The sequence below is a fragment of the Tachypleus tridentatus genome, chromosome 9 (assembly GCF_004210375.1).
Source record: "Tachypleus tridentatus isolate NWPU-2018 chromosome 9, ASM421037v1, whole genome shotgun sequence".
Lineage (NCBI taxonomy): Eukaryota > Metazoa > Arthropoda > Merostomata > Xiphosura > Limulidae > Tachypleus > Tachypleus tridentatus.
Genome location: NC_134833.1, coordinates 155,658,186 through 155,681,647, shown reverse-complemented (window position 1 = coordinate 155,681,647; position 23,462 = coordinate 155,658,186). Strand labels below are relative to the sequence as shown.

General features: G+C 35.0%; 1 protein-coding gene, 2 long non-coding RNA genes and 1 other non-coding gene across 6 annotated transcripts in view; 2 read left to right on the top strand and 2 right to left on the bottom strand.

Annotated features, from left to right (window-relative positions):
• The window catches only part of LOC143226724 (uncharacterized), a 165,170-nt gene that overhangs the window by 97,394 nt on the left and 44,314 nt on the right, over window positions 1–23,462 (top strand). The window lies entirely within an intron of this gene.
• Window positions 1–23,462, bottom strand: part of LOC143226723 (uncharacterized) — a 137,861-nt gene that overhangs the window by 92,484 nt on the left and 21,915 nt on the right. The window lies entirely within an intron of this gene.
• TRNASTOP-UCA (transfer RNA opal suppressor (anticodon UCA)) lies at window positions 13,070–13,156 on the bottom strand. The gene has a single exon. It is a non-coding gene; the product is annotated as a tRNA-Sec (tRNA).
• Window positions 13,541–22,203, top strand: LOC143226722 (uncharacterized). The gene is made up of 3 exons (XM_076458083.1): window positions 13,541–15,800; window positions 16,659–16,802; window positions 21,917–22,203. The coding sequence occupies exons 1-3, from the start codon at window positions 13,679–13,681 to the stop codon at window positions 22,186–22,188; spliced, it is 2,538 nt and encodes an 845-aa protein (XP_076314198.1). The 5' UTR covers window positions 13,541–13,678; the 3' UTR covers window positions 22,189–22,203.

The window sequence follows — 23,462 nt, the reverse complement described above, 5'->3', positions numbered from 1 at the left end:
TGTTCACGACGTCTAGTTGTAAGTTTCTCAACCATGACGCTTTCTTGTTCGAGAGTTTTCCTTGTTTGTCGTCGAATTTATACATGATGACGTGTAGTGAAGTATCTTATAAATGTTTGGAAGAATGACCACTGTAGTTTAACGGTATATTTTTTATTGTAATGTAGCACAAAAAATTTTATGGTAAAAGAGAAAGATATTTCGCACTTAATAAAAAAATATACTTGATTTGCCAATGACCAGTATTCGCTATTCAAGATGGCGGATGATGATACTCACAACCATGCCCATGACACGCTCGAGCTGACTAGAAGTGTTCCAGCGTCATGCGGAGGAAGTGCGAGGCGTATCATCTCTAATATTAATGCTACGCCAGAAAGTGATGGTTTGAGTAACCAAGTTCAACCTTCCGTTGAGGTTAGTACAGCTGACATTCTACAACAGGCTTTTCAAGAAGCGTCTGAAGAACTTGAACAAATTACTGTAACATATGAAAATGTGCAAAATGTTGTTGGTATTGCAGACGTTCATAGTCAATTCTCAAGAAATGATGAACTCGCTGTTACTGTTGGAGACTCTTCCAACATTCATATTAATCGTGTTAATTCACAAAATGTTGAAAATGGTCTTAGTATATCCAACGTGACTAATAATGTTGGGCTAGTCAACAGACAAGATGTTAACAGTAACAACAGTATTGTTAATGACAAAAAGGAAACAAGTCCTAATTTAGAAGTAACAGCGCTGCCGCTTGGAAGTGAAATTCAAAATGTGAATTCTGTGTGTTCAGATCTTGTTAACCAAATAGTAGCAGTTGATGGGACCAATGGAGTAAGACTGATCAACAGTGGTGATTTTCTAAGTACAAGCAATCATAATGTTCAGCCTTATGATCTACAGAGTTTCATTGTAGCAATTCCTGATGTGACCGATGGACTTACTGATAATATTTCTTTTGTAGCACCTGGCTTGTAAGGAAGTTCTTCCTTGGTCAGCCAGCTTCCTGACGGTGTGTCTGCTATTGCACAGGGGGTTATCAGAAAATTCATCTGTAGAATCCCTGTGTGATGTGTCATTTACAACAGTGTCTGCAAGTTCAATTTTTACTACGTGTAGTGCCAGCAGTAGACATATCAGTACAATATCAAGAACAACTAGCTTACCACTACCAGTATCAACATCGGAGGTTTTCTCTATTGTATCTCAGAGTTTGTCAGGAAATTCACAGACTATATCAGTGGTTCCACGTAGTTTGGCACAACCTTTCAGTCTTTCTGTGACACAAGCAACGTTGCCAGATGAAGGTATAAAGCACATTCAGAGATTTCCTGTTTCTGGAGGCTTGCAGAATGTGTTTCCAAGTGTTTCACCCTGCCGAAAAACTAGTTATTTGTGGAAAATAAAATTAATTATTTTATATCGATTATTTCATAACTGTTTCTTATATACTCTTCAAAACAAGAAACGCAAAAGAGATATTTTTGTTATTTTAAAGAGAAATATATGTAATAAGGTTACAAGCTCAGAGTATGTGATGTTACACGTGTTAAGGCACTGATTGTCAGACCAAAATGACAATAAAAGTTGTGCACTTTGAAAACGGAGGAAAACATTGGATTTTCGCCAAAACGCATGCGTGTCCAATAAATTTGTTTGAGAGATCTGCATGTTCTGAAAGTGCAACATGTGCAAAATCCCTATAAAGAGACGGGTTCTCGGTTTCCATAGCTCAGTGTTAAGCCACCGACACGCAATACAGTTTCGCCAAGACTGACTGAAGCACAACGCAACAACGCCATTGGTCGCTTGGAAGCAGGCGAATCTCGATCAGATGTTGCCAGAGCTGTGAATGTCTACCCAAGCACCATGCCAAGGCTATGGAATCGTCACCAACAACATGGATGAACTTGTGACCGTCCACGATCTGGCAGACCTCGTGTGACCACGTCCGCAGAAGATCGCAACATCCGGTTACGTCACCTTCTAGATAGGACCACCACTACGACGTCTACTGCCTCAACCATACCAGGGCTGCGTAGGATTTCCGATCAGTCCGTACGCAACCGTCTACGAGATTCTTAGGCCCCATGTGCAAATCATCATGGTGAACGTCTACGACGTTTTTCAACATGACAACGCCCGTCCTCACACAGCCCGACTCACCACTGTCTTCTTGAGACACCACAACATCAACGTTTTTCCCTGGCCCTCCAGATAACCAGATTTAAACCCCATCGAACATCTTTGGGAAGAGTTGGACGTCGACAACCTCAACCGCAGACTCTACCTCAGCTTGCAGCTGCTTTGCAGGCTGAGTGGACAGCTATTCCACAGGAAGTGATTCGTCATCTCATTGCTTCCATGGGCATAGTGGTACATCTTGTATAAACGTAATGGTAAAATAATTTATAAATATCCGAAGAAAAAGTTTTCAGTTATCATTTGAAGAGAAAGAATCAACTTTAAATGTTATGTACGTAAGTCGTCTCTAATGTAGAATTGAACTACTCTGATGTTAATTAGCTCCGTGTTTGTAGCCCGCACTCCTTTGGTGTAGACCACCAAAGATCATCTGGGGAAATGTAAAATTATATCTTTGGTTTATATGTCTCGGTGAATCTCTTGTATATTTATACGTTTGGTGTCACTACTGAGACGGCTTAAGAACGTTAATATTTTCAAATAAAATCAGGAAACTAAATATGCGGACGAAGTTTGCGGTGGGCGGTGATGACTAGCTGCTATATTCTAGTCTTACACTGTCAAATAGTTACCTGTTAGTTGGTTTGTTATTTTTTACACAAGAACAATTGTCAAGTTTGACACTTAGCTGTACAAGTTTTGTATTAAGTTATCGTGATATTTGTAGACTGGTTCGTAACATTAAACCGTTGCTCTGATCTCTTTATAATGAGTGGAATTTTTAGCTCCAAACAGTGGTAAACGTTTCACTGTTGAGAGTTGGAAATTCCACTCATCATAAAGAGATCAGGGCACTGGGTTAATGTTACGAAACAGTCTACAAATTTCATGATAACTTATTACAAATTCTTGTACAGTTTAATGTCAAACTTGACAATTGTTCTTGTGTTAAAAAAACAGCTAACAGGATATTATTAGAAAAGACACTCAGTGATAGTTATAATGTTCATGTTTAAACACTGTTAAGCATCCTGTTTTTGGTTATTTTTACTTAAAAATAACAAAGGTAATAAGTCTTTTTACCTCTAAATGCTTTCAAGTATAGAAGCACAGTTACGACAGAAAATGTTCGTACCCCGGCGAGTAGTTTTTTCCTCGAAACTTAAAAAGTATGATGATTAGGCTAATAGACATATGGTATATTATAAATATTATACTAACACACATCTACATAAACATAAATTTTTATCTAAATAGAACGAAAATAAACTCTTTATAAACAAATAACCAAACATAGGAGGAGCAGAAAGTGTTCGTGCATCTACTTTAATGGTCAGTTGTGTAGCCTTTCAGGTGAATTACTTGGCGCAATCTCTCCTCATAGACCTCCATGATTGTTTGACAGTACTCGACTGGTATTTTCTTTCATTCTTCTTTACAGAAGGCCTCCAACTCTTGCAAGTTTTTCGGATGACGCTTATGAACCCTAATCTTCAACTCATGCCAAACGTTTTCAATTGGGTTGAGATCGGATATCTGCGATGGCCACTCCAGAACGCTTATATGGTTCTTCTGCAACCAGGATTGCACATATTTCGATGTGTGCTTTGGGTCATTGTCGTGCTGGAAAATCCAACGACGCCCAAGCCGCATGTTCCGAGCATCATACTTGATATAAGTGCATAATATATCAACGTACTCTTCTTTTTTTCATGATTCCGTTGACGCGGTGAAGGCTGCTTACATCAAAAGAGCTGAAGGAACCCCATAGCATGATCTAGCCACCTCCGTGTTTAACTGTAGGGACGGTGTTCTTTGGATGATTTCGTTCCCCCTTATTACGGAAAATATAGCGAACATCATTGTGGCCGAAAAGCTCGATTTTAGTCTCGTCTGACCAAAGAATACTCTTCCAATAGGTAAAGAGTTTATCTACATGCTTTCTTGCATACCTCAATCGTGCTTCTAAATGAACAGGTTTTAAATATGGAGTTCTACAAGGATGGCATGCTTTGATAACAGAAGAGAGTAACATATTCGTAACTGGAGAGGTGCTTACTTCAACCCCAGTTTCCCTTACCAGTTTCTATATGTCATTACGTGTTAAACAAGGGTTCCTGCTAACTTCTCTGAGAACCTTCCTCTTTGCTCTCTCTGGAATTTCGGTGAAGCATCTGGAACGAGGGAGGTTTGCAATTGATCCTGTAAGCTTGAACTTGGCAATTATGCTTTGAACAGTAGATTTCGGCACATTAAGTTGTGTATCAATACCGAAAAGAGACACACGAGACTTATATTTTACAATAATTCGGTTTTTTTAAATCACTGAACAGTTGTTTCCTATTCGTTATGATGACCAAGCAGATAATGACGTTGACGGCGCTAAATTGCCGAAAGTACATGTTTTGCTGGCTAAATTCCAATACTTATGAACCAAGTGTCTAGTTCTGGAGTGGTATAATGTAGTTTATTCGCCAAACTAAACAAAATTTTACAGGAATGTCAGTTTTTCACACGTTCTGAACTGTACGAACACTTTCTACTGCTCCTATTTTTGGTTATTTGTTTATACACAGTTTATTTGTCGTTTAATTTACATAAAAAATTATGTAGATGTATAATATTTATTATACATGATACGTCTATCAGCCTAATCGTGATGCTTTTTAAGTTGTGAGCAAAAAACTACTCGGGACGCAAACACTTTCTCTCGTAACTATATGTATACACATACTGTTATTATTCCATTTATAGTAAGAAATATACTTTGTAAAACAGCTACTTTCTGGTAAACTATAGGAAATAAATTATGGTTTTATGTTACAACTGTGCATATGTTCTTTTTTTGTGTGTGATAAAACGGAATCAGTTTTAATTTGATACACATTATAGTATACGTGTTCATAGTATGTGGATTATAAACTTTGTTTCTGTAATATAAGTGAAAAACAAATTAGACATACATTCCTAGTCTGTTTGGGGCGACAATAACAGAAAGCTATGAGGTATTCTTCCTTCTAACACTTTTTTACACACTCAAAACGTGAAGTATATTTATACATACATAAACATGTATGTTTTTATCAAATTACGAAAACAGATATTTCGTTACAGTACTTTGTTCGTAAGAACATCCCAGGATACAAATATTAATATTCTTGTTGTCAGCTAGATTTCTAATGCTGTAATTTGTTTCTTCGTTACTAACTAGAGAAAGTTGTGAATCGTAATGATAACGTTACGATCAGAAGACTTAATAATAAAAGCTTGAAGCTATTAAAAGATGACGTCCATACATCCTACAAACAGACATATTTATAGGCTTAAGCACATCGTGGTACAAAGAAACTGAACTCAGAAATCAACTTATATAGAACAAAAACATCAAAATTCTCCTAAATACCAGAAACTTATTACAATCAATCTATATCACAAACCGAAGACCTTCAATATTTATTCAACCATTACATAATCCGCGATAGGACATCAACAATGAACCCTTTCTGATTAACGGCTTCAAAGCCTCAACGTGTTTTCGACATAATAAGAACTCTTAAACTTAATCATAAAGTGTTATATTTAAGACTTCATTTAAGCTACTTTGTTTTACTTATATTCTTTTTATTATTTTACTCAGTTGTATGCCGTCAAATAGGTCTTTAAATGTACAGATGTAACTAAAATAATACTTCATAGGTCCCTCACACAAATGTTCGACTTCCTTGTTTTTCTGTTCGCAAACTGTCACGTACCAATTTTCATTGTATTAATTTGCACTCTGTTCTCACTTTGATTTCAAACGTCACACCTCATAACATGCCTTATAAATAATCTAAGAGCGAGGTGAAAAGAAATATTTTATTCCTGAACATCCTTGGTATTATTATAATATCCAAGTACCCACCACGATTGAAACAGAAAGAGAAATTTTAAGTAGATAGAGTTGTTTCTAGTCAACGTGTGTTTAATGAATTATTTGGATCGCTGTTTGCTAGAGAGAGTTGTTTCGAATCAGTCAACGTGTTTTTAATGAATTATTTGGATCGCTGTTAGCTACTGACGAAACTGAATTACTTCCTATATTATCTTATTTTTCCTTCTGACGTTAGTACTGTAGTTATCGTGGCTGTAAATGTGACCAACAACTTTTAAAGAAAGGAATAAACTAATTTCTTATCATTACGTGGACCAGACACTGAATTCGTGATAACGAGGAATTTACTTTAAAGACGGCTAGTACGGGTATTAAAATATTAATTAAAATAGAGCACAAAACTGTTTGCTCTTTTTCATAACCTTAAGATAACCTAGAAAGGTCGAAACGTTATTCCGTACTCTATTTTAATTGAAATTTTAATACCCATACCAGCCGTTTTCAGATTACACAAAGTGAATTATTGTCACAAGATAACTTAAAATAATTAACCAAAAAAGACTGATGCTACGACATTATTTTGAGTCTAATGTCTTTCATTTCACATGTCTACACAGAGAGTATAATATTTATAAATATTGTTATGTTTCATTATCTGTGTAACAGATGAAAAACATGAGTCTCCACGTTTCGGCATGAACCCAGTCAGAAAAAAGAAACCTTAGAAATTGTCCTATTCTATAACAACATGAACAGTTGAAAATTATATCATTGTGAATTTGATATATATCATAAAATTCATTATCTTTGCTATCTCCATTAATATAAAGTGGGGTCAGTTTATTTGTTTCTGAATTTCGCGCAAACCTACACGAGGGTTATCTCCGCTAGCCGTCTTTAATTTAGCAGCGTAAGACTAGAGGGAAGGCAGCTAGTCATCACCAACCGCCGCCAACTCTTTGGCCACTCTTTTACCAATGAATAGTGGGATTGACCGTCACATTGTAACGCCCCCACGGCTGAAAGAACGAGCATGGTTGATGCGATGAGGATTCGAACCCGCGACCCTCAGATTATGAGTCAAACACCTTAACCCACTTGGACATGCCGGTTCGACAGGGTCAGCCATCTTGCAATGTAGGCTACTTTATTCAAATATTTTTCTGCATCGATCAATCTGTAAGGCTTTAGAAAGAAAACATTTAGACATAAAAAGTAAAAATATGCATAAGTTCAAATTATAACCAAGAACAGTTTACAAGAGATGACCAAATATACACAAAAATTTTCGTTTTCGTGAAATACAAAAAAAAAGTATAAACATCATCCAAACATATATTGCTACTACAGAGTAATTAATGTTTAAAAAACGTGTTTATAAAATATTTATTTAGATTTTATTATGAGAAGAACAATCAATCAGCACTTACCGTCACATGGAGAACATTCAGCTGGTTCACAGTGAAAACGTTATTTGTGAACTTACTAATCCGTACAACGTTGAGAATGACGTTTAACTAGGGAAGAAATAAGTTAATTTGTTATCGTTTCGTGTACTGTATTTTGTCTTCTTTTCACTTAATAATTTAAAATAACCAAGTGAACCAAAGTACAATATTACAAAAATATATTACATGTTGTTACAAAGACTGGGACAAATACACTGCTGGCCAAAATCTTAAGGCCAATGAAGGCCAAATTGATCTACTTCCATGGAACAATATAGCTTCAGGTTATACAGGGGCGTCAATCAGCAGCCGGCTACATGGAAATGTTGGAGAGAGCATCCTTATTAACTGAAGGCCCTCGCTTGTGTGGAAATGACTGGATCTTTCAGCTGAACAACGCTCCAATCCACAATGCTTGCAGGATAGAGGACTTTTGCATGGCGAATAACGTGATTCTTTTGGACCATCCAGCGTGTTTGCCCGAACTGAATCCCATTGAAAATATTTAGGGGTGGATGGTAAGGGAAGTGTATAGAAATGGACGTCAATTCAAAGCAGTGCATGATCTTCGTGAAGCCATCTTCACAACTTGGAATAACATTCCAGCCAACCTTCTGCAAACGCTTATATCGACCATGCCAAAGCGAATGTTTGAATTTATTAACAATGATGGCCGTGCAACTCACTACTGAGACCTCTTGAGGGGGATTTCCTATCCTGTTCAGGACTTCCTTTTCATGTGGTCTTAAACTTTTGACCAGCTAGAATTTAGGCTAATTTCATAGTGTTCACATTTTACCTATTAAATGCTAAAAAGTTTTTTATTTTATTTTCCCTTTTCTTATTTTCATCTTTCGAAGCTCTACTCAAATAAGTGGTTGAGTCTAACAACGCAAAATGCATATTTTTTCTTTATGTTCATTGGCCTTAAGATTTTGACCAGAAGTGTATGTAATGATATAACATAAACGTTACTTTTATATAAAGAAAGACTGTCTCATGTGGCAAAACGAAAACCTAAACAGAAAAATAGTATAAAGTTAAGCAAGCTAAGAAAGTCGTGTTTAAGTAATAATTTCAAAGAAATTTAGTGAAATAAAAGAGAGAGGCTATCCATTTAGAGACTGCAGTACTTAATAGTAATATTAGACTCGGATTCCAAGTGTTTTACCCTGCCGAAATCAAAGAAAATGGTCACCCATTATATTTATTTCTTGGCCAACGTTCTTTTGACGAATTAAACTACACAAACAAGTAAGAGCAAAAAAAAATATATATATATAAAAGTAGGTGAAAAACAAATGTGAAACGTTTATCTCACTAACTAAAGAAGAAAATATAAAGCAAAGTGTGTGTGTGTATCCGGTAAAAATATACACAGTGTTGTAGACTGGCGTGGTAAACTATGGTTGTTCTATCACATTTCACTTTATAATACATTCTGCTTACCGCTTCCTATATTGTGAAAGGTCCTTTCCAAGTATTTCATGCACGAAAAAAACAACACAAAAAACAACCTGTCGGACTCATGAGCGATAAAAAGACCATTCAAAGTATTTGTTACGATACGTTATGCGCATGTACGTTAATATTGTAAAGAGGTCGATAACAATTACAATTCAAAATTTTCTAAAACAACAGTTTTTTCGACTACAACCTGATCACGTCAGCGGGGCTAGCGTCTCGCCGGCTCAGTCAATCGATAAAAGATTTCTCCAGCTTACTTGACTGGTCTGTGTGCATCTGCTTTTGACAATCCGATAAAAAAGTCAGTTTTTATATATATATGCAGATTTAAAATAAATGGTAAACATATCATACACGTATTAAATATTTTTTGAACCAAACGGATAGCTCTACTTATCGATGAATAGATTTAGATTTGAATTTCTGGCAGAGTAACACAAGGGCTTTTTTCTGCACTACTTGTCCCTAATTTAGTAGTGAAAACTAGAGATAAGGAGCTAGTCATCATCACCCACTACCAACAAATAGTGAGTAGGATTGACTGTCACATTATAATACCTCATGAATTAAAGGGTGAGTAAGTTTAGTGGGACGGGTATTCCAATTCCCGAACCTCAAATTGTGAGTGAAGCACCCTAATGTCCTCAGAGAACAGACACATGATAGATTCTAAAGTATATAGTTTATACATGTATAACATAAAATTAAGCAACCATGATTATTAATAAATTATGAATTTTGAAACAACGTAAATATCCTACTACAATAAGTAATCAAACAAGAATTAAAACCGCAATCACAAATCTATAAACTTTTGTCAGATATAAAAGACTGTTTGGTGTAGATAGTATTATTTTTTTGTTTTTGTAACTCATTTTATTGAGGCTATCGAATGCTGTGTTAATAATCCGTTGATGTTGAGGATATGGAGATTTGTAGAAGATATAAGTAATAAACATGTATATAACAACGATCAAACGAGCCAAAATAGAGAGAAAAATTAAAGTCACGCGAAATAAAAGATCGGTCAGAGAAAAGTTAAATCTAAAGTTAACGATTTTGGGAATAAAAGGGTTAATATCTTAGAACAAGACTAATAATTTTGAATGATATAAGAAGAAGAAATTGTCTCGCAAAAGAACAAAAGGTGTTCTAAAGTAATTGAACAAAAGGGTGTTCTAAAGTAATTGAACAAAAGGGTGTTCTAAAGTAATTGAACAAAAGGGTGTTCTAAAGTAATTGAACTCACCTGAGTGGATGATTATTAGAAATAAAAATTATGAAATATAGTTCGGCTTGTCAATTCAATTTTAAAGTAATTGAATTGTCATAACTGGACTTTTGACAAGACAAAGTGTTTAAGATACAACTATGATATCTATAGCGTAAAGAATCTTTGTATAATATACACGTTTACGTTGTTTCAAATACATATATTATTTTAATTGTCGATTTTATTGCCGTCAATTCAGAGACACCAACTGCAGAAGAATCCTCAGCCTAACACACCTATATATTTACATTACTATATATACTACAAAAAACAGTTAACGACAAATTTATTCCCAATTTGCCAGGTCTATACACTTATCTGTAGACCAAAGTAAGCATTAAATTTTATAAATTTCTGATTGTGGTTCTAATTCTTGCGAAAGTTATAATTATTAGGGATATGGCTATTACTGAAAGTTTATGGAGGTTGCGTCCATTTCATGGACATATAAAAACTGAACAAATAAACGAGAAAAATAAAAGAAAAATTTTAAATGAAAGCAGGGATCGTTTGTTATTCCTAGAATTGCTATAAGTATCAAAAACAAAATAAATACTAAAATAAAATATACAAACAAGTGATACCAGTTGGATATGTTTTAAAACGATTCGTACATGTAAACGAAGCAGTTTAAATTTTCCAACGAAATTAAGGATTGAATATTATTTAAAAATTTCTCCAACCAGCATCGCTTTGTTTGTGTACCTTTTATTGTTAAATTTATTTTGTTTTGGGCCTGACATGGCCAGGTGGTTAGGGCTCTGGACTCGTAATCTGAGTGTCGCGGGTTCCAATTCCCGTCACATTAAACATGTTCGCTGTTTCAGCCGTGAAATAGTTGTAATGTGGAGTCAATCCCACTATTCATTGATAAAAGGGTAGCTCAAAAGTTGAGCTTACATTGCTTAGTTAGGGACGGTTAGCACTGATAGCCTTCATGTAGCTTTGCGTGAAATTCAAACAAAAACAAATATTCTCTTTCAAATATTTCTATGTATAAACACCGATCCCTACTTTCCGTTAAACTTTTATTTCTCTTTCCTATTTTTATACCTGCTCATCAGGAAGTTTGGTCACATTCTTTGACTAACCAGGTCCTTGCGCAGAATGTTTTAAAGAGGAGTTCCAATTTGTGAGATCAAAAGCCAACACATACTGTACAAGTAAAGTCTAGAACTTGCTTGATTAAAATATTTTGTTCTAAATACGTGCTAAGATATTCAGTTTGAAAGCCATTTAACACGAACAATTTCATGGCTCTTTACATAAATTCTTCAAGCATCCCGTGGAAAGTCAATAAATCATTATCCTGTTTAAATACCACATGTGGAGCTAGAATTACCTTAAAATAAATATATACGTTTTATTATAGTAAAATACTGTATTATCTACATGCAGAGTAGTTATTAATTGTTATTACATTATTAATTTAAATACCTCTGTACAGCAATAGTATATTAGCTGTTTCAGCCATTGGTTACCGTGTACGTACATGTACACACTATTGAAATTACATATCAGCATGCTTCCTTCTCTTGGTACGGCCCGGCATGCTCGTCCTTTCAGTCGGGAAAGGGGGGCGTTGTAATGTTTCGATAAATTCCACTATTCGTCGGTAAAAGTGTAGCCCAAGAGTTTACGGTGGGTGATGATGACTAGCTGCCTTCCCTCTAGTCTTACTCTGCTAAATTAGGGACGGTAAGCGCAGATAGCCCTCGAGTAGCTTACGTGAAATTCAACAAACAAACAAATCATTCTCTTAGGGTTCGTTTCCATGTTTATATGCAGTTTGAATGTTGATTGCAGTGTCGTAATGATTATGGATTAAAGTTAGAATATAAAATCTTTCTTGTCTTCTGTCCATCTAGAACCAGGTTTTGACATATGACTTTGTTTTCATTTGTTAAGTTTTACAACTTGCTTTAATGTGCCTTCCAAGGTAGAGACGTCAACAGATACAAATGGCCCAGACATATCTCTGAACCTTTGAAAGAGTCTGTATACATCTTAAGCGAATATTCATAAGACGAATAGCAGATACTAAACATTCACATTCAAATGAACTTAGTGGCACTGTTGGAAAGAGTTTCAGTAAGCGAAAAATATTTGGTACATTGAAGTACGTTTAAACAATCAACCAGAATGTGAAGCCTATCCTAGAAAGGTATAGAAAGTAATTTTGTCTTCCAACGATGAAGTGTTTCATCAAATATCTTCCCTTGATGACGAGAAAACCACTCGAAATAAAAATGTATCTTAGTACGACTCTCCTTATCAGTAAAAGTCTTCCCTGTAAAAATGTATAGCTTGTCTAATATCAGAGATAGAAACCTCTTTTGCGAGATTAGATGATGTAAGCTTCTGAATTCATGGTTTTCGTGTACATCAAATCTAAAGGAAAGATTACCCGTCAAGAAAAGGAATGGTTACTGTTTTCTTAAAGTAATGCTCCACGGAAGTATATTCTGCATTGACACATTGGGCTTTTCGGTAACTGTCTTGTAGCATGCTAACATTAATGTTAAATTTGTTTGCGACATTACTGTTGTGCTTTAAGATACGATGTGAAGGTATTTGACCGCAATCAGTACCTTATAACACTCTTATCTTAAGGAAATCACTCTATTCTAAATATGAGCGTGGCACCGCTCTATTCACGAACTACATAAACGGTTTTCTCGGTATTATTGATACTTTTACCATAATCCGTTCAACGTCCCATGTTTAGAGGTTGGATGATGAAATAGACATATTTAAGACATAAATGTAATTCTATTGCAATTAATAATTGCTCTATGAGAAAAAAAACAATAATATTCAGTAGACAACAACGTTGTATTTAAAGGGTCAGTACATAATAACACTCGCCCAGAAGGTAGAATTGAACTACTCTGACGTTAATCAGCTACGGGTTTGAAGCCCGCACTCCGGACCACCGAAGATCATCTGGGCGGTAATATTGTATTCTTTGGTTATATATATAATGATAAATTGGAAGTTTTTTATTTGTTTGGTGTGAAAGTCAAAACAGTTTAATTATTTCCACCTTTTAAAACTGAAATCAGTGAGTTAAGTAATTAAGTAAGTAAAGTAATTTTTCTTGAATTCTTATTAAAATAGTTTAGGTTAGTATTAACGAAATAAAATGTTATATGTCTTTTAAAGCAAACAATGAAATCTGTACTATAAACATTTTATTTTATTCTTAGTTAGAGATGTTCACGACGTCTAGTAGTAAGTTTCTCAACCATGACGCTTTCTTGTTCGAGAGTTTTCCTTGTTTGTCGTCGAATTTATACATGATGACGTGTAGTGAAGTATCTTATAAATGTTTGGAAGAATGACCACTGTAGTTTAACGGTATATTTTTTATTGTAATGTAGCACAAAAAATTTTATGGTAAAAGAGAAAGATATTTCGCACTTAATAAAAAAATATACTTGATTTGCCAATGACCAGTATTCGCTATTCAAGATGGCGGATGATGATACTCACAACCATGCCCATGACACGCTCGTGCTGACTAGAAGTGTTCCAGCGTCATGCGGAGGAAGTGCGAGGCGTATCATCTCTAATATTAATGCTACGCGAGAAAGTGATGGTTTGAGTAACCAAGTTCAACCTTCCGTTGAGGTTAGTACAGCTGACATTCTACAACAGGCTTTTCAAGAAGCGTCTGAAGAACTTGAACAAATTACTGTAACATATGAAAATGTGCAAAATGTTGTTGGTATTGCAGACGTTCATAGTCAATTCTCAAGAAATGATGAACTCGCTGTTACTGTTGGAGACTCTTCCAACATTCATATTAATCGTGTTAATTCACAAAATGTTGAAAATGGTCTTAGTATATCCAACGTGACTAATAATGTTGGGCTAGTCAACAGACAAGATGTTAACAGTAACAACAGTATTGTTAATGACAAAAAGGAAACGAGTCCTAATTTAGAAGTAACAGCACTGCCGCTTGGAAGTGAAATTCAAAATGTGAATTCTGTGTGTTCAGATCTTGTTAACCAAATAGTAGCAGTTGATGGGACCAATGGAGTAAGACTGATCAACAGTGGTGATTTTCTAAGTACAAACAATCATAATGTTCAGCCTTATGATCTACAGAGTTTCATTGTAGCAATTCCTGATGTGACCGATGGACTTACTGATAATATTTCTTTTGTAGCACCTGGCTTGTCAGGAAGTTCTTCCTTGGTCAGCCAGCTTCCTGATGGTGTGTCTGTTATTGCACAGGGGTTATCAGAAAATTCATCTGTAGAATCCCTGTGTGATGTGTCATTTACAACAGTGCCTGCAAGTTCAATTTTTACTACGTGTAGTGCCAGCAGTAGACATATCACTACAATATCAAGAACAACTAGCTTACCACTACCAGTATCAACATCTGAGGTTTTCTCTGTTGTATCTCAGAGTTTGTCAGGAAATTCACAGACTATATCAGTGGTTCCACGTAGTTTGGCACAACCTATAAGTCTTTCTCTGACACAAGCAACGTTGCCAGATGAAGGTTTAAAGCACATTCAGAGATTTCCTGTTTCTGGAGGCTTGCAGAATGTGCAAAGTTTAGCTTTGCCAACAGTCACAGCAATTCAACAGTTATCTGGTCATGTAATTTTACCCTTAGAAGCTTCTAATGCTGTCTCAAATGCAGTTCAAAGTTGCAGTCAAAATCAAGCAGTACCCAGCACTTTGAATGTGACATCGGGTTTAATAGTCGATCATGGTGGTGCCTTGACAGTACCTCTGACTATGAAGGATAGTAGTAGTAATTTTTCCAAAGATGTATATGTGGTCGACACTTCAGGTGATGTACAGACTGTTGTTGGTTCGACAGCCAATACAACCTCCTCAGTCGTTAGGCCTTCAGTAACGACAAAACCAAATGTTCAGAAATTAACTATTGCTTCGAAACTTGATTCTTGTCAATCTTTAAATGCTAATGTAAAAATTGTACAGGGGCTAAGTCAAGCAGCTGCTCAAACATCTTTACAACCAAAGTCAAAAACTGCACCTTTAGGGTCAAGCGAGAATCCAATCCAGATAATACAACAGGGAAACACCTATCATTCAACTCAGGTACTAACACAGGAACAGTTACAACAGATTGCTCATGTGCTACAACAACAACAGATCTCCAAAGCTTCAGAGAGTGGAAGTAGCTCGGTTCTTTACAATCCTGCCACCAACACTCGTATCATATATCGTGTTATCTACCCATCAGAACTACAGGATAAGAGCAGCAACAAGAAAGATGGGTCTGTCAGAGGAGGAGTGAAGAGAGGAAGGGGTAGACCAAGGAAGATATTGAGTGTTAAGAAAGTAACTCAGGATGAACCTGATGATGAAACTCACAACCAAGAGATTAGTCAGGAAGAGAAAGATCTGAAGAAGAAACACCGTCCACGTACGAGGTCTGGACGCATATCAAGACCTCCATCGTACATGGTCCAAGACTACAAAAGAATACATCACTTAGATTTTAATGAAGATAATCATGATGACACTGATGGTGGCTATTCAGATTTTCAAATGAGTGATGAAGAGTCTGAAAACATGAATCAGGGACCAAAATATTTACCACCAGGTAATATTATGTGCAGTGTCGTGGTGGCTTAAAATCATAAGTTGTTTAAAGTGTATCATGACATTAAGGATGCCAATTAAAAAGGAATGTGTTGACCAGTTAAGGGTAAAAATGAATGTTTTGTGTGACACTCTTCAATTATTAATTTATAAGATGGTAAAATTTACCTAAACCTATAAGAAGAATTGGGGTTTTAATTTTTTCACACATATTTGTTTTGCTACTCGGAGTATTTTGCCCAACAATACACCGCTCTTATGTAGTTTGTATATGATGCAGATGATGTGGTATGAATAAAATAGCAGAATTGTGCGAGTTAAACATAACTCAAAACACACACAGTGTTCAGACCAGTATTTATTTGTGTGTAACTTTTAAGGTTTTTTTTTTATTTCACAATTGAAACTCAAAATAATAATTAAAATAATTTCAAGTATTTACCTCATGAATGTGACTTAAATATTTTAAGTTTTAAAGAAATAAATGAGCAATGCATTGCTAATTCTTCTAACATCCACATTTTTTTTATTCCTCTAATATTTTTTCCAACAGTGTAAGTAAGATGATAGTAAATAAGTTAACCTTTAAGGTCACCTCATTCCCTAAACAATCAGAAAGGCCATTAGCCCCAACCCTATCAAGTATCTAACAACTCTGGAAAGGTACACATAACAGTTTCAGACAAATCAGTTGATTAATTTACGTTTGAGAAGTAACTTTGTCTGAGGACAAAACTGTATTGTTATTCAACATGTGTACAGTTCCCACGCAGATAACGATTGTCCATGAAAAACCTCACTACTGTCAGTATTTGTAGGAAGTAATATACTGGTAGAACTGTTCTCTTTTTGATTGCAGGTGTAAATACTGTTCGACCTAGGACACACAAGTGTAGTAGTTGTGATAAAGCTTACATCGGTCAAGGGGGATTGGCTCGCCATTACAGACAGTATCCCTCCCATGGCAAGCTTCCCAACCCAGTGGAAAGTGGTGATTGTGAGGGTAAGGTTCCAGTAACGTGTTTTGGTTTGTTTCTCCATTCTCGTAATTTTATATGATAAAACTTTTAATATTTCATAGAGAGTTATGTAACATCACTGTTCTGTAATGATGGTCTTATGGATTTCAAAGTATAACATTAACCTCTGCCTTATTGTTTTCGGAGTATAACAGTAACCTTTCAGATTAGCCATATCAATATGGTTTTCAGAGTATAAAAATATACTCTCAGATTAACCTCAGTCTTATGGCTTTCAGAGTATAACTAACTTTTCAGATTAACCTAAGCCTTATGGTTTTCAGTGTATAACTTCTCAGGCCAGTCTCAGCCTTACAGTTTCAAAGTATAATTTACTTGTTATATGTAATGCTCAGTAGTGTTAGAGTTAATTACTAAAGTTGGCATATACACGAATTTTAACTGAGGAATAGTGGTGTATCATAAAAGCTCTAAACAATGACAGGTAATTATTGAAAGTAGATATTATCATAAGATGAGGGAATTTTGAAAAATAATCAGAAATACCCTTTATCTGTTTTAATTTAACTAACATTGACTAATGTTACCCTATGTATGAGTTTTAACCAACAAACACTCTCTAACGAAGGGGTCTCCAAATTACGGCTTGTAGTTTATCCAGACCATTAGCAGTTTATTAAGGTAATAATATAATTTCTTAATGTTATAAAAACAAAAAATAAAACATAATTGAGCAAAAGCCAATCTAGTTTCAATATGGTTCACCAATAGTTCATTAAAGTAATAAAATAATATAATTATATCACTTTTGTTTTCATTTTTAATAATATAAAAACAAAAAATAAAACATATTTAAGCAAAAGCCCATCTAGTTGTGATACACTTCTATTTCCTGAAAAATGTTGTATTACTTAGCACTGCATCACCTTACTTATCGATCCAAGTGCCCCGAAGCAGTGTGTTTTTTCCCACACCTGCCCCATGTACCTCAGTGTCAGTGAATGTTGCTGTTTATGTTTGAGTTCATAGCTGTTCCTAGTTATTATGTCAGGACAAGGAAAGGAGAGAAAAGTTGACTCTGAATGTCATGTTTTTAAAGAACAGTGTGGATTACTTATTGAAACACGTAACAAAGCGTTACGTTTAATATGCAACAAGACTTTTACAGTGGTAAAAAAATACAACATTTGTAGATATTACCAAACCAAGCACATATCAAACTATTCTCAGTTCACTGGGAAAGGTATGTTCAGACAAATTCTAAACCTTGAAACGTAACTTATCGTCACAACAGTTTGTATTTAACAGGAAGAAAGCCAAGAATGAAGCTGCAACAAGAGCAAGTTTCCAAGTGGCACTTCTGTTAGCCAAGCGAGGAAAACCACCTGGTAATGGGGAGCTAATTAACTTATGTATGATTAATACAGCCACAGAAATGTGCCCATAAAAAGTAGACTTGTTTAAGATTATTAGCCTTTCGGTGAATACAGTTGCTTGTAGAGTCGAGGACATTGGAAACAATATTGTGTCTCAGGTGAAATACAAGGTCAAACAATTCAAGTGTTTTTCCATTGTGCTTTAGTCAACAGACGTGTCCTACACTTTACAGTTGTTTTTGTTTATTTACGTAGTCAATTTTGAAGCAACTGAAGAATTAGCTTCTATACACAATGTGCATGGACCAACCACAGATGAGGACATTTTCAATGAGGTAGAAAAATCACTGACTCAGTACAACATGGAATGGAAACAGCTGAAGTGCGTTACAACAAATGGTGGCAAAAATATGTGTGGTGCAGGAAAAGGTTTAGTTGACGAAATTTACAAAGTTATTAAAAGTGTAGGTTGTTCCAAGCTTATGGTTCTTCACTGCATTATTCATCAGCAGGCACTGTTTGGAAAATATCTGGATCTGTCATGAGTCATGGAACCTGTAGTTTCAACAGTGAACTTCATTCACTCACATGGACTCAACTATCATCAATTCTGTGAATTTTTGGCAGAAATAGAAACAACATATCCCAACTTTCCCTAGCACACTTCAGTTCAGTGGCTTAGCTATGGGGAGGTTATGTCGCGATATTTTGAGATTAGAACTGAAATTGAGATTTTCTTAAATGAAAAAAAGTGCCCACAATCGTTACTCACAAACAGTGAATGGGTTTGGAAATGAGCTTTTTTTGTAGACTTAACCATGTACCTGATTAATTCAAAACTGCACTTATCTGCGATGTGTACACCGAGATGAAAGCATTTCAGCAAAAACTAATTCCTTTTAAGTACCAGTTAATGAGGAATTGCTTCACATACTTTCCATGTTGTGAAAAGTTCAAGCAAGAAGCAGGGTCCCCGTTCCCACACGGGTTTGCACAAGATATCCTTTCTGACCTGAAACTACAGTTCAAGGAGAGTTTTTCTGATCTTGATGTGAGTGAAACAGAAATAAGGATCTTCCAAAACCCATTTGACTGTTATTGATGAACTGTCACATAAAGTTCAAATGGAAGTGATTATTCTGCAATCTAACAACATTTTGAAGGTCAAATACAAAGAAGGGAAACTGACAGTTCTAAAAATACCTTCCAAGTGATAAATATGTTAATTTGAAAACACTTGTGGATTCATTTCAGTTTTTGTCACTACCTATTTCTGTGAAGACATTTTCAAAGATAAAGTACTTTGAACCTCAGTCAAGTGTAATTTTGTCAGAAAAACGCCAGTTTCATGCTTCTCACTAATAATAAAAAAAATACAATTGCACATTTAAAATATATTCAGTATGTGCTTTTATGAGAAATAAATCAGTAATATTGTATTCTGATGATGTATGCATCCTTACTTAATTTTACCGCAACCCCTCAGGCCCATGAAGCCTAAAAAGATCTACTTGCTAGCCCTAATCCCAAAAGGTTTGGAGATCCCTGGACTAGTGAACTCTGTATCTCAATTTAACCAATTAAAATTTAAAAAGTAATCTTGTATCTCAATTTAAACTAATTAACGCTGTCTAGTGTACCGTGTATCACAATATAGGCCAGCTGACACTATCTAATGCTCCTCTTGGATTTTTTTAGAGGTTTAATGATTAGCTCTTCAAAATTAAAATTTGACAAAGCACTTGCATCATGCAGGGTTTCTTGAAGGTCAAATGAGCAACATTATCTGTAATCTTCAGTTGGTCATAAACAGCAGATTGATGCCCGAGATTTGGAGAGTTGCTTATTTTACTTCTGTTTCTAAAGAGGGTATTAAGAGTGTCCCTGATACATAACGACCAGTTAGTCTTATTTCTTCAGTGGGAAATTTATTGATAGGAAGCTTTACAAAATCATTTTGTGAACTACATAAATGAAAGCATATGTGGATGATGCAAGTAGAACTGTGCCTTATTAACTTATTATACTTTTTTCAGAGGATGATCTTGTCAAGATAAAGGTAATAATGAGGACTTGATGTACTTAGATTTTCAAAAAAAAACTTTTGATAACATTTTATACAGAAAATTAACTGAGAAAATTCACACCACGAGGAATTTTTGTCGATAGTTCACATGGCGTGGCTGATGAGAAAATTTTGCCTTGCTTATGTTTTGACATTGTTTGGAGAGGATACTGCTTGTGTATATAACAAGTTATTTGGTGTGTGTGGAATTTTAGAAAAAGTCTGACAAGTTGCCACAAAAATCTTGTTAAAGATTATCTCTGGGTGTAAGGGCTAAGTTGATTCATTATGCAGAGGGCTGTTAAAGATGGAATTGAATTAATCTGGACTAATTTTAGGGCTCATTGTTATAACTCTTTTTCTGGGAATGGTCAATAAATTATTTAAATTTGCTAATGATATTAAAGTCTTTGGAGTTGCTGACTGTGAGGATGCTTGCTCAAATTATTATTATTATTTTTGATGTGAATAACATTACGAGTGCTATGGAAGAAAAGAATCGTTTTGTCATAGCTATTCTTAAACCATCCAAGTGATGTGCTGTTCCTAGTGGTGTGGCAAATATGATTATAGGTTATGTCTCGGGAAATACTGAATACAAGTTTACAGAGCTTATTGTTCCATTTTATAGGCCCTTGGTTAGGTGTCATTTTGAGTATTGTCCAGACTTGGACTTTTTTTACTTTCGCAAGTCCATTAAACTGTTGGAAAAGGGTTCAGAGGAGGGTTAATGACTAGGTTCACAAAAGGACGGATTGTGATCTTTGAAATTCTTTTCTCTCGAGTTAAGAGGGAATTTAATTGAGATGTTAAAACCATTTAGAAAACTGAGTGTCAAAACACTAGCAGACACACACATTTTGGCATGTTAGTAGCCTTCAGCTAAAAGACATTATTTTTGTAACAGGGTAGTTAGCCTTTGGAGTAGTTACTGTGAGATCTAGTGAATGTAATAAATGTAAGGGAATTTAAAGCACAACTTAATAAACATTTTAATTGTAAAGGATGACTGAATTTTCCTTGTACTAACAGTGGATCCCCCTTTTCCAAATTTTATGTTATACTGATAGGGGCATAATTACTAAATTTGCTGGTAACATTAAATTTGTTTGTTTTTCTAATAGTATTAAGGGTATTTAATAGTTTGGAAGAGTATTTGACAAATGACTTAATTACAGCAAGTGCAAGTTAAACATTATTTATAAAATACAATGTGATAACTGCCACAACTTCCATATTGGAGAAACAAGTAGAAAATTGGAAACCAGGTTCAAAGAACACAAACAAGTCACCTTCACACATTTTCGAACACTGCAAATCAAATAAACACAACATAACCACAGAAAACACCCAAATATAAAATAAACAAAGATAAACAAACGCAAAATTAAAGAATCCGTACTTATACAACAACTCAAGCCCAAAATAAACCAATACAAAGGAACACATTTATACCTATATTAATAAATATAATCAAACATTTAAGCACGCCCTCTACATACCTACACTCAGTTACACAGCCTCCTTCAAACACTTGGTCAGCTATCAGTCAGTCACCTCTTTCTATCTTTGTGAACCTGCCGATGACCAAAGAAGGTCGAAACGTTGTTTGCTCCTCTACATAAAAATTTTCTAAACCCAAACCAGCCATTTTTACACATATATTTAGAAATACAGTTAAAGTTTTTCTTTGCAGATGAAAATTCAAACACATCAGCCATCTCTAACAGTACAACATCCACTGGACAAATTGCCTCAGTCATTGATTCTACAAAAGAAGCCACAGTTAATGGGAAGATTGATGGAACATCCAAAACAGATCCTGATGTACCGAGCAAAGGCCTTTACGGTTCTGCCTGTACAGAAAGCCCAACTGTAAACCTGGAACCTGTTGAAAAACCAAGAAAACGTGTTAATGTAGCAAAAATTAGAAGACAAAATAAACTCAAAGATGTAAGTTTTATTTAAGGTTATTTTTTAGTTTTTAATATAAAATAAAAACTACAAAAACCAACGTCACCATCATTAGAGCATTTAGCTTTTGTGTGTCTTGTTAGTTTTATAATAGATATCAAAAGATATTCAAACATGTAACAACAGAAAGAAAAGGCTGCACTACTTTCTGAGGTATAATTTTTTCTTTCATATTATTTGACAATTTTTTACAGACTTGAGAGTTGGGTTTTTGTGTTTTTTACTAATGGTTGAGTGATTTTTATAGCAATGTCTTTTTCTTTTTTAGTGAAATTTTATTAAAGTTCAAAATTAACTGGGCAGGGCTTCTGGGCAAGTTGTACTGGAAATCAATTGGCCCAGCCCAAACATTCCTGGCCTTACTTACCTAAGGAGGTTCTGAATTGAAATGTTGAGAAGTATATCTTAAACTACCAGGGATATTTTATGTATATTTTTTTTATTCATGTTAATGTTCTAACACATTATTTATACATAGATGTTATAAGTTTTGTCGATTGATTTTGAATTGATTAAAAATACTTCTCTGTTTTTAGGTTTATTTTTTGTTGTCCAAACTTATGAAGCAAAGTCTTTGTTTCAATAGAACTTCAAATTTTTCATGTTATTTGTTGTAATAATATAATACATAATTTTCTCATTAGGTCAGAAAAATTGTATGTTTCTGGCAATGTACAAAATATTAGGGTAGGTAGGGTTGTTGTTTTTTGTGTAATGAATCAACTAACAATTGGTTAATATGCATGTTTACATCTATTTTAAAGCTAGACAATCTCCAAGAATGAACAAAATTGACTTATGACTATGGTGAAAAAAAATTTAATAAGATACAGGAACTGAGAAGTTGGTTAAAAGATGTAATGAAATGTTCTTCACAAAAATGTGAGCCCACTTTCACTATCTTGGTAATGTTTAACTTTTGCCATATAGTCACATACATTGGAGCACAGCACAGTTCTGATAAAGTGCACAGACAGACTTGCAGCATTCTTTCATCTCTACATCTGTCAGTGCACCAGTCAAACCACTATAAAATATAAAATGTGCATCTCCACATGCCATGCTACTATTGTAGTAAAGAGTTATACTGGGGTATTTTCAGGCAATAATAAGTCTTTCAAAAGCTTTAGCATGAAGAGTATGACCCTGTGGTGTTGGTGGAGACTTACGGTAGTAATCATTTTCTGAGGTCAGTACTGTTAATTATGATATAATACACTTAACACATTCAGCTAGCAGTTTAGCATTCTAAACAGTGGACATCTTTG

Coding starts and splice junctions, on each gene's coding strand:
- LOC143226722 (XM_076458083.1), top strand. CDS start 13,679: ATGGCGGATGATGATACTCACAACCATGCCCATGACACGCTCGTGCTG. Junction 15,801..16,658: donor ACCAAAATATTTACCACCAG/GTAATATTATGT, acceptor TTTTGATTGCAG/GTGTAAATACTGTTCGACCT. Junction 16,803..21,916: donor GGAAAGTGGTGATTGTGAGG/GTAAGGTTCCAG, acceptor TTTTCTTTGCAG/ATGAAAATTCAAACACATCA.